Source organism: Protopterus annectens, chromosome 6.part0 (assembly GCF_019279795.1).
Source record: "Protopterus annectens isolate FY-2018-M chromosome 6.part0, PAN1.0, whole genome shotgun sequence".
In the NCBI taxonomy this organism is placed as follows: domain Eukaryota; kingdom Metazoa; phylum Chordata; order Ceratodontiformes; family Protopteridae; genus Protopterus; species Protopterus annectens.
This window is the reverse complement of record NC_056737.1, coordinates 923,810,294-923,822,504: the sequence shown is the minus strand read 5'-3', so window position 1 is coordinate 923,822,504 and position 12,211 is coordinate 923,810,294. Positions and strand designations below refer to the sequence as shown.

The 12,211-nt window shown below is 39.2% G+C and overlaps 1 protein-coding gene across 1 annotated transcript in view; it reads left to right on the top strand.

The window, feature by feature from the left end:
• GOLGA5 (golgin A5) overlaps positions 1–12,211 on the top strand; it is a 933,889-nt gene that overhangs the window by 75,515 nt on the left and 846,163 nt on the right. Inside the window, exon 2 of the mRNA XM_044074573.1 lies at positions 9,183–9,785. Coding sequence (XP_043930508.1) covers positions 9,233–9,785 — 553 coding nt within the window. The 5' untranslated portion in view covers positions 9,183–9,232. The remainder of the gene's footprint in view (positions 1–9,182; positions 9,786–12,211) is intronic.

The window sequence follows — 12,211 nt, the reverse complement described above, 5'->3', positions numbered from 1 at the left end:
AGATTTTCATTTTGGGCTCAAAACAGGAACATTGATCCTATTTCTACACCTATCCATTCTATTTTGGAATTTTTGGCGGAATTGCTCCAACTAGGTTCAGCTGCAGCAACCATCAGGGTTTAACTCGCTGCAATATCAAATTTCCACATTGGTGAGTCTATCTCCAACTTAATGTCACACAGGTTGTGTAGAGCCTTCTTAAAATGTGCCTCCTTATTAAGACCTCCCTTTAAGGAACTCCTTTCTCCTTGGGATTTAAATTTTGTTCTGTCTCATCTCATGTTACCACCTTTTGAGCCCTCATCATCTTCAGACTTCAAGTTCCTTTCCTGGAGGACCTTGTTTCTAGTGGCTATAACTTCTGCTAGAAGAATGTTAGAGTTGCAAGCTTGTTCTGTTAAACTGCCATATTTGATTTTTCATAAGGATAGGGTATCTTTATGAACTAATCCATCTTTCCTACCCAAAGTCTCTTCTCCAAACAACATAAATCAATCGATAGAGCTTCCAGTGTTTTTACCTAATCATAGCAACAAGGCAGAATACAAATTACATCAACTAGACATGTATAGACAACTCAGATTCTATTTGCATAGGACCAAAGACTTCAGAAAATCTGACCAATTATTCATATCCTTCTCTGATGCGAATAAGGGTAGCTCAGTTTCTAAAACTACTGTTTCCAATTGGCTTTCTAATTGTATTACATTCATTGATACCTAAAATTACAGAAATTTACCTTTCAAAGTGAAGGCTCATTCCACTAGAGCAATGGCTCCATCATCTGCTTTTCAAGCCAGAATTCCCATGGATAATATTTATGCAGCAGCTACTTGGACCACTCCACATACTTTTATCACGCATTACAAAGTGGATTTCGCCTCCAGGGACAGGGCCTCCTTTTGTTCCACGGTGCTTAAAGGTGTACTCCCGTGAGCCACCCAGGGTAAAGGTACTAGAGACGCTGTCCCATCATTGTAAGAATGAAGGCGAGATAGGGCAACATAACATAAGTTATGTACTCACCATAACGTTCCATGTTTGTTGTCCATCTCGATGTTCATTCTTACGAACCCTCCTTCCTTCCCCCGCCAAAGACTACTTGTGGACCTGGTGGATGTTTTTTGCTACCTTCAGGAGTTTTGTTTCAGTTTGTTTCTCTTTCTGTTAGGTATAGTATGTATTTGTATATATGTATATATTTGTGTATATGTATATAGTGTACATATCATTCAGTAGTAGCCGCAAACAAGATCTAGGGAATTACACCACTGCATTGTGGGGTACCTTCTTGCCACGAGCCAGTTTTGAGACTTTCAGCTATGTATTCGGCCAAGTCTGAGCCGAGAATCTACTCCGAACCCATCATTGTAAGAATGAACGGCAAGATGGACAACAAACATGGAACGTTATGGTGAGTACATAATTTTTTTTTTTTTTTACTTGTGAAATCTTTGATATGTTATATTTGAGTCTTTTGCCTATACTTTTGAGTCTTCTGAACCCAGGTTGTGGCTGAATATGCCCAAGGACCAGCCAATCAATAAAGAAATAAAATAAATACTATAAATATATAAAATAAGTTTGTTTTATTTCTTTATTGTTTATGTTTAATTATAATGAGCCTTGATATTTGAAGTGGGCAGGCAGCACAGTTGAATAAAGGGTGACTGATTTTTAGGAATAGTTTGAAGAGGAATTAATTTTCACAGAAACGTTAACTTAAGAAATGTATCTTAAATTTCTAACGTACTTGAACAAGTTACCGCCAGTTCCATTCAAGCTGTGTTAATGCCATCAGACAGAGAGCAGACTTAACAGATATTTGTAGAAAGTGTGGCCTCACAGAGCTTGTCTCTCCATTTCTGTTCTTGACTGGGGTACCTTTTGTAATTGTCCCGTTTATATCTGTATGCTGTTTTAGCAAATTGCTGAAGTTTCCTCAAACATAACCAGAGAACTGCATGATTGGAGATTGTACATTTGGTGTCTTCACACTGAAATATGGAAATGTAAGTGTGGCTTACTATAAAAGAACACTGAAATGCACTGTAGTAAAAAAAAAAAAAAAAAAAAAAAAAAAACCCGTGCCCACCAGATCCTTGCTACTTTTACACAATAACTTGGTAACTCAGAGGCCACTGTACCACAGACTAAGGTGAGTTCTGCCCGATACAACAGTCTCAGAATTAGAGTATTTATTGAAAAAAATGTACCTCGGTGCTCATTCGTATGAGTGTTGAGCACTTGTGAGAGGTTCTGTTCTGCTCTCATTCCAAAGACATGTTGCAGGTGAACTGGTAATCATCTAATTTGCCTTTACAGTGTGCCATGTACAATGGATATAAAAAGTGTACACACCCCTGTTAAAATGCCAGATTTTTGTGATATAAAAAAATGAGACCACAGTAAATCATTTCAAAACGTTTCCCACCTTTAATGTGACCTATAACCTGTACAATTCAATTGAAAAACAAACAAATCTGTTCGAGAAAAAATATAAAAAAATAAAAAAATTACAATAAGCTGGTTGCATAAGTATGCACACCCTTAAACTAATACTTTGTTGAAGCACCTTTTGATTTAATTACAACATTCAGTCTTCTTGGGTACAAACCTGACAGTGCTATCAATTAAAGAGACTCTGATTAATTCCAAATAAAGTTCAGCTGTCCCAGTAGGATTTTCCTGACATTTACTCAGTTGCCTGCTACAGCAAAAGCCATGGTTCACAGAGAGCTTACAAAGCATCAAAGGGATCTCATTGTTGAAAGGTATCAGTTAGGAGAAGGGTACAAAAAAAATTCCACAGTATTGAATATACCATGGAACACAGTGAAGACAGTCATCAAAAAGTGGAGAAAATATGGGACAACAGTGATATTGCAAAGAACTAGACGTCCCTCCAGAATTGATGAAAGACTAGACGAAAACTGGTCAGGAGGGTTGCCAAGAGACCTACAGCAGCATTTCTGGCAAGTACTGGTTGTGTACTGCATGTGACAACAATCTCCCGTATTCTCCATATGTCTGGACTATGGGGTAGGGTTGCAAGACGGAAGCCTTTTCTTAACAAACATACAGGCCTGGCTAAAATTTGCAAAACAATACATCGTCTCCCAAAAACATGTGGGAAAATGTGTTATTGTCTGATGAGACCAAGGTTGAACTTTCTGGCCACAATTCCAAAAGGTACGTTTGGTGCAAAAACAACACTTTGCATCACCAAAAGAACTCCATCCCCACTGTGAAGCATGGTGGTACTGGAGCTTTAGTCAAGGTGGAGGGAATTATGAGCAGTTCCAAATACCAGTCACTTTTAGCCTAAAACCTTCAGGCGTCTGCTGCAAAGCTGAAGATGAAGAGGAATTTCACCTTTCAAAGTATCAATGACCCCAAGCGTACATCCACCAGAAGAAAATTTCAGTTTTGGAATGGCTCAGTCAGAGCCCAGACCTAAATCCAGTAGAAAATCTGTGGGGTGACCTGAAGAGGGCTGTGCACAAGAGATGCCCTCGCAATCTGACAGATTTGGAGTGCTTTTACAAGGAAGGGTGGGCAAATATTGCCAAGTCAAGATGTTTCATAGACTACTACCCAAGAAGACTGAATGCTGTAATTAAATCAAAAGGTGCTTCAACAAAGTATTAGTTTAAGGGTGTGCACACTTATGCAACCAGCTTATTGTACGTTTTTATTTTTTATATTTTCCCCCTAACAGATTTTTGTTTTTCAATTGAATTGTATAGGCTATAGGTCACATTAAAGGTGGGAAAAGTTTTGAAAAGATTTATTGTGGGCTCATTTTTTGTATCACAAAAAAAATGGCTTTTTAACATTGTGTGTACACTTTTTATATCTACCGTATGCACATGTGCATATGTGTGTACATACATACCTTGAGATAAGTGCATGTGTGTGTGTGTGTGTGTGTGTGTGTGTGTGTGTGTGTGTGTGTGTGTGTGTGTGTGTGTGTGTGTGCGCGCGCCCTGAGATAGGTTGGTGTTTTCTCCAGCAATACTTTGTATCACGTTTGTCAGCTGAGTGCAAGGATAACCTCTGGGTTCCTCTGCAATCAATCCTAACTTCGATAAAGCAGGTATTGGAGAATGGGTGAATGAAACGGTGTAAGTAAACAATCTTTTGTTACTTGCAGGACTTCTCCGGTACCAGGAATGAGTACCACCACTGATTTCAGGGTTCATTTGCTTGAGTTGGCTCAGAGCAGGCTATTTTAAGAGGCGAGAAGGCAGTACTGTGGAGTCTCTGCATGAAGCTGAGACACAAGGCAGTGCAGAACAACCTGCATTCAAACTAAAAGCAGTTTAATGAACTATTACTATCACCAGTGCTACTCAGACCATTAGCTGTAGTGAGTATTGCTGTGGTGGACTTTTGAAGTTTTGTATCAAGTTCTGTCTGATAATCCCATTTCATCAAAGATGTACATGAATATGGTGCCACCTTGAAATATCTGTAATTCCATAACTAGGAATTCTGAATCGTTTGACTCAAAATGTCTTGCACAGACCAGCTACAGGAAAAATGTTTGTGGGTTGGGGTGAGGGGGTTGCCTCCTCATCACTCAACCCATGTTGGAGTGGGAGGCACTGTACCTTGTACTTTCTGTTTAATTATACCTCCAAATTGCTACGGCTTTTAAATAAAGAATAATTATTTTCATTTGCTTTTCTGATTGTAGAATTCTAGCAGTGTAAGAGTTCATTGTTTCAGCTCAAATTAAATGTGCATTTATTTAGAATGTATTGTATTAGGTTCATAGGGACTTACTGTGCTGTTGATCTGGATCTACATTTGCATAAAATAAGAGAAGCATTTTGGTTTATATGGAGTGGAAGACTGTTCCATTTCTCTGTGATACATACCATACCTCCAACATGTTCTGTTTATGTTGCAAATGATATTGAGATTCCTTGTGTGTGTGTTCGCACTGCCACTGGACTTGAACGTGTAACAGGTCTGACAGAATAGGGCCTGTTGAGGCTATATATGCCAGGCAGAGATCACTCGTTAGTAGCCTATATGATATTGAGAAGAGGGACAAGAGTTTGAGACTGTCTGTATATTTTTTGTAATTTAGGCCCTTTATATATATTTTTTGCATGAGAAAGTACTTTTGACAAGTGTTTGGACACGTACATACCGAATGGGGTATTATATTCAGTGACTGGCCTGATGAGAATGAGCACAGTAGAATGATGCATCCATGGTCCTGAACGCCTACTTTTAGATACAAGCTGTATAGTTGAAAAGGACTTCTTTACAATAGTGGAAACGTGGTGATTGAAAGACAGTTCGTTGTCAACATTGTTTCCCAGATCCCTGATTTACAGGATTAACTAACTTTCTGGGGTGATCTATCAATGTAATAATTACAATGGAAGTTGTTTGTCGAAAGATATGATTATGTACTTCTAGGTATTTATTTTCCCGCATGGTTTTGACACCAGCTATTTGTTTGAGAAATGCCCGTTGGAGGATTTTGGTGTACTTTGGGAAGTTTATAATAGCACCAAGTTTACAGTCCTCTGCAAACTTGGTCACTTATAAAACATTAATATTTTCTTGGTCCAGTTTAAACTTCATGTATTAGTACAAGCAGTTTAGTTATTTTCTTATTTATATGAGGATAAAGTATGTTGCATTTTACACTTACGATCCTTCACTCATAAAAGTTGACCTTTTTGTTTGTTTTTTTTAGTGTGAATTCCAGTGAAAAAACACAATCCAAGTCCACCCTTTGACAAAAGTCTCCGAATATAGACAGCATGAATAGCAAAACAAAGCTTTCAAATAAAAAAACTCTTCTTCAGTGTTACATAAAACTGTCTTAACCTAGCACAAGCATATACACAACAGCACAGCCAATTAAAATACAAACTCAATATTAGCAGCAATTATATCTTTAAAGTGCCCCACATCTTATAAAAACTTTTCCTTTAAATATTGAGGCTTATATTCTGTCATGTCTTTCTTTTAAAATTGGTTTTATACTGTTGTTTACATTCAGACCTGACATATGATCAGCTCTAAAAAAAAAAAATAATCCAGTTATATTCAGCCAGTTTTGTCTTGTTTATTAAGTCACCCCCATTTTTATTCTTAAGCACTACTTGCAAGATTTGGGCTCAACACCAACAGTTGCTACATGCTTAGCCAAAGCATTTGTAAGAAAATTCCTACGAATATCAGAACAATGTGCACTTATTCTCTCCTTTAGTTTTTTATTTGTCTTACCAATATAAAAACATTGGCAGCACACAGCAAAATTAATCACATTTTCTATGTTACATTTATTTTTATTTATTTATTTTACATTTGTTGACTGGGCTAGTCCAACTGGATATATGTCCATTTTCAGTAGAGGCCCGGGGAGAAAAGCTCCATTTTTTGTACACTTTCACAAAAAGGCATAAAAGGTTACATGAGAAACATAGCAAGTAAAACAGATAAAAAATAAATCTGTAAATTTTTTTTTTTTTTTTTTTTTTTTTTTTTAATGTTAACCATGGTAATGGTAGAGAAAAGAGTTAGCATTAGTCTGGATTAGTGCAGTGGCTAAGCCAGTGTTTATTGAGATAAATTTTTAGTTGGTATTTGAAAAGTTGGAAAGAGGTTAAAGAAGTGATATCAGAGGGTAGTTTATTCCATGTTTTTCCAACAGAGTTGGAGAATAAACTGTCACCTGCATTATTGTTAGGTTTGGTAATATTAATCCAAAGTTTATTAGAAGAACGTAGTTGTTGCAGGTTGTTGTATGGAGAAATAAGGCTAGAAAGTATTGGTATGTTGGTCGGCTGATATAGAATCTTATAAGCAATTAAGATCTGTTGAAGTATAAGTTGGTTAGGAAGTTCCATCCAGCCTAGTTCTTTTAGGTTCAAGCAGTGATGAGTTCGAAAAGGAGATCCAGCAGCGAATCGAGCTATGTTATGATAGGATGTTTCTAGTTTCTTCATGTTGTTTTTGGAAAGATTAGTGTAAATGGGGGAAGCATAGAGAAGAGTGGAGATTAGGTGAGATCTAGCAATGGTGAACCTTGCTGTAGGTGTTAGGAAAGGTTTGATTCTGTAAAGGGATCCTATTTTTTTATTAACTAATTTTATGGTGTTATTGATGTGAGAGTCGAAGTTGAGGTTATTATCAATAGTTATTCCTAATAGTTTTGTGGTCAAGTCAGGAGAGATGAGTGTTTCCGTCAGTGGACGTAAGAGTAAAGTAAGGTGGAGTAGATTTACGAGTAGGTGAAAAAATTAATAGTTTGGTTTTCTTGGGGTTAAGGAGTAGACAGTGGTAAGAGAACCATTGTTCTACAGCGTTAAAAGCTTTTTGAGTAAGTGACTGGAGTTCAGTTTGAGAGTTAGCGGTACAGATTATAGTTGAGTCGTCTGCATATTGTATACAGGTAGTATATGGGATAGCAGATTGAAGGTCATTAATAAAGATTGAAAATAGCAGAGGGCCTAGGATAGAGCCTTGAGGTACGCCTAAGGAGATGGGTAGAAGATTAGAAAGTGAATTTTTCCAAAGTACTGCCTGCTGACGATTTTCTAGGTAAGATGCAAACCAGGACAAGGCAAGATGATCAAGAGCCAGAGATTTTAGGATATGTAGTAAAAGTTTATGATTCACCATATCAAAAGCTTTGGATAGGTCGATGAAGACTGAGGATGATAGATAGTTTTTGTTGCGGTTAATGTTAATGGAGTTAGTGAAGGAGAGTAAAGCAGTGGTGGTACTGTGTGTGGGTCTGAAACCATGCTGACAGAAAGTAGGTTGTTGTTGAGAAGGTGATTTAGTATTTGTTTGTGAATACATTTTTCCATGATTTTTGCGATTGGTGAGAGGAGAGCTATTGGTCGAAAGTTAGAGAAATCATTAGAGTTTCCCCCTTTATGTAGTGGGATGATATGAGATATCTTCCAGATAGAGGGGAAGATTCCTTCTTTTATAGATCTATTAATCAGGATGGAAATAGAGTAGGCTAAGGCTTTGGCACCTACCTGCAGGAATTCTGCAGGCAGTTTGTCTGCAGAGGGAGTGGTAGGTTTTAACTTTTGGAGCAGTGATGTGATAAAGGAGGTAGAGACAGGTTGTAAGTGGAGGGTAGGAGGTGAATTTGATGTAGGTGTTGGTTTGATGTAGGTAGGTGTACATGTTCCAGCAGCTCTAAATTCAAATATCTTTTGACTAATTGGATGTATAAAACATAAATCCATATTAATATCTGCACAATGTGTGCAGTTATAACACGGTTTAGTGCCAGATTTATTAATAGTTTTTTTTGTAGCACACTTTATCAGCCTTACCACTCAAATATGGTTTGGCTGTGTCTTTCCTTAAACCAAACCAAATAGAACTATGAATAAATTAAATTATATGATGAAATATAACCAGCATACAAGTCTTGTTAAGCAAATAATCCAAAAGAACTGGACTATACTTACATCCAATCAAGAAAGGGCTGATCTAGTAGGCGAGATACCACAATTTGTTTTTAAAAGAGAATTTAAAGCAACATTTGTGCTATAAGGATATAAGACAAATAAAAAACTAATTTAAAGATGTAATTGCTGCTAATATTGAGTTTGTATTTGAATTGACTGTGGTGTTGTATATATGCTTGTGCTAGGTTAGGACAGTTTTATGTAACACTTAAGAAGAGTTTTTTTACTCAAAAGCTTTGTTCTGCTATTTATGCTGTCTATATTCTGAGTTATTAAACTTTTGTCGAACGGTGGACTTGGATTGTGTTTTTTCATTGGAATTCTGACTGCTTTTCATCCAAGTCTTGATTTGCTGAAGACCTGTTACTTCGGTTTTTTGTTAGTGTGGAACTAATTCAGAAGGAGCTGAAGAAATATTTTGTAAGATATCGTTTTCATTATTTTTATGTTGTGGTCCACAGACAGGACCTCAAATCCCTATTTTGAGCAAAGTGTGTGTTTGTCTTTCTACTCACAGTTGTTGGGGTGAATGAGGGAAACTTTAATGTACCTAGCATATTTTTTGAGATTGCTTAAGTTTTATACCCATTTTTATTTACTAATTAAAAAAAATGTTAGACATGGACATGCATGCAAAGTTAACTGGGCTGTTTAAAATCAAAACTCTTCTTTGCTGGAAAAAAAAGGCTTAACATTTTTTGTTTATCTTTGCAGGTCATGCTGCTCAGATATAAGTCATCAGATGTATATGCACTCCGATAATCATGTCTTGGTTTACTGAGCTTGCTGGGAAGGCTGAGGATTTTCTAAATAAAGTTGATCAAGGAGCTGCAACAGCTTTAGCCAAATCGAAGGATGATACCGCAGTCATAGATTATGCTACCAGCTCTGGTTTCACGGACCGTTACTCTGATGTGCAGTTTCAGAGCTTTGGTGCTAAATATGAGGTGGAACCAAAACCTTCTGGAAGTTTCATTGCTTCAGCTGCTGATAACATCAAAAAGCAAAAAGCCACCATTCTAGCTGGTACAGCAAATGTAACTGGTGGAACAAGGACCTTCTCAGATACACCCCCTGTTGGACCTGCACCCCCTGTAAGACCGTCCTCACAATTTGTGAGGCCAAAAAAAGCAGAACCTGATGATGAGTTGCTGTTTGATTTTCTTAATAGCTCTGAGAAAGTGGACAATAAAAGAGAGAAACCTAAGACTGCTACTCCACCTACTCACTCTAGGACATCTAGCATGAGTTCTGTCTCCACAAGTACCTTTAGCATTAAAACTACAGAAGACGGTACAACCAAGGATCAGGAAAATGGTAAGGATGTTTAGTATTTTAAGTTATAAAAAGAAATTAATGCATTACTTTAATGGTTGCGTCTTTTTAACAAATTAGCTAAAAGTGAAATGAGTGGCCTGAAGGGTAGTTAGCACGTGTACCGTGACAGTATTGTGATACAGTATTAATAGCACTGTAGTTGGAAGTCTTGTTGTAGTGTAGATGTTTTAGAAGGAGCAGAAGAATTAAAAAGAAGGAAATAACACTGCTTAAATGTTATCTTTAGGAGACATGTTGTTGGGTAACTTTAGATGTTAAATTGTCCAATCTTGCCTTCGATGTCCTTCAAGGATGCATCTGCAGTCCTAACATATGGGTTGTCCTGCCTCAGGCAGCCCTTCGGTCGGCCGGATTCCAAAGTCTGGGTCTGGCCTCGGCTGATGTCGCACTTCACCCGACGTCATAGCTGCTGGGGTATAAAGGCATCAGCTGACGCCATTTTCCCCAGTCTTTCTTGCCGCGCGGTGCCCGAAGCAGAAGCTGTTTGCAAGTGCCGGTCGGTCAGATCCAGAGATTTCTACTACCGAAGACTTCTAAAAAGCTAAGTACCCCGTTGGGGACTCTTTCTTGCCTCAGCCGATGTCAGACAAAGTAAATAATTGTTTAACTTGTGGGAAACAAATACCACATAAGGATTTCCACTCTTACTGCCTTCCTTGCTTAGGCCCAGACCACGACGTATCAGCTTGTCTAGCCTGTGCTTCCTTCAACCGACGGACGCTTAGACGTCGGTCGGAGTTTGCCGAAGAGTTTTTTGGTCCCGCTTTTGCATGTAAAATGCCGTCGGAGACTCCGACTACACAATTACCTAAAAAGCGCAAGGAAAAGGACCGACACTCGCGGCCCGCGGTTTCGGCTGAAACCACGGTTAGGCCAACCGCGAGTGTCTCGGTTTCGGCTGAAACCGAGTCCTCGGTTCTCCCTTCGGCCAAAAGCAGGCCACCGATAACCGAGGCCACACAGGCCATGGCTGAATCGGCTACAGAAATTACTGCTGCAGAAGCAGGCACCCAGGATTTGTCAGACACTATTCCTCTAGACATCTCTACTCCTGCATGTGGGGCTGCTAGACCCCCTGCTTCTATGTCTATCAAGGCCTTTTCCAGGGCTAAAGCAGCCAAAACTTCTAAGACTTTGCCTACAAAAGCTCCCTCTCACAGGCCTACCTCTAGTTCCCAGATACTCAGCCTGGCTGAGGATCTTATTTCTTTGATCAGGGGATCCCAACCTCACCCTGACAGGGCCTCTCAACCTCCTCCAGATAAGAGGCCTAGGACTGAACCCCCTGAACCTCTCTCTACAGACTATTCCTCGGATGGCTCAGATATTTCTGATCATCAGGAAGGCCCATATTCACCTTATGAGGATTCTGATGCAGAAGACTCCATTCCTTCTGCTTCCCCTCCTGAAGAATTTTCTTTTGGGGAAACCCTACACTCTATGAGGGAACACTTCCAATGGCAGGGCCAGGATTTTTCAGATTCAAGGAAAAGGCTAAGGACTTTTTTTACATTTACCACAGCATAGGCCTTTAGCCATACCTCCTGCACTATCAGTTGTTGATGATGCATATAATGATGCCAGTTCTGCCCCTGATTCTCTTCCTCCGGCCCCTGCCAAACCTGACAGATATTACAGGGTCCCGGACACTCACTACCACTTGTATAAGGCTCATGTTGCAGACCCAGAAACCATTTCTCAGGGCCCTAAAGGTGTTGCAGCTGCCTCTGCCAAAAACCCTCTTCCCTCTGAAAGGGAATCTAGAGCATTAGAGAGATGGGGTAAAAAGGTTTATACATCTGCTACTCTTTCGGCCAGGGCTTTAAACTGTCAATTTCACATGATTCAGTACCAGGAATTTCTGTTAGACCAGCTAAATAAAAAACTGTCCTCTCCTGAACCTATAGACTGTAAGTCCCTTCAGGATTTGGTACATAACTCTCAGCAGGTCAGTAATCATTTTTTAAAATGTGGCTGTGATGCACTGGAGGCTTCTTTTAGATCAGCTATGACTGGAGCAGTGATTCGAAGGCATGCCTGGTTGAAAGAGCAATCATTACCAGACCATGTTAAGTCAAAACTCCTAGATGCTCCTATGGAGAAACAAAGTTTGTTTGGCTCCCCTGCACAGGAGGTTCTAAAGAAAGTGGAAGAAAAAGCAAAATCTGTCCAAACAGTCAAGGAATTCTTGCAGGTCCAACCACTGAGGTTTAGCAGAAATTGGCCCTTGAAGAATTGGTCCTTTCCAGACACCTCCAGAACACAGAGAGGCAGAAATAGACGCCCAAGAGGCAGAGGTCAATCTAGGGGTGCCTACAGGGGTCATCAGTGGCAACCTGCCAACCAGAGAAGTGCTGCCACAGCTACTACTACAACCACTTCCACAGGACAGACACAATGACTTG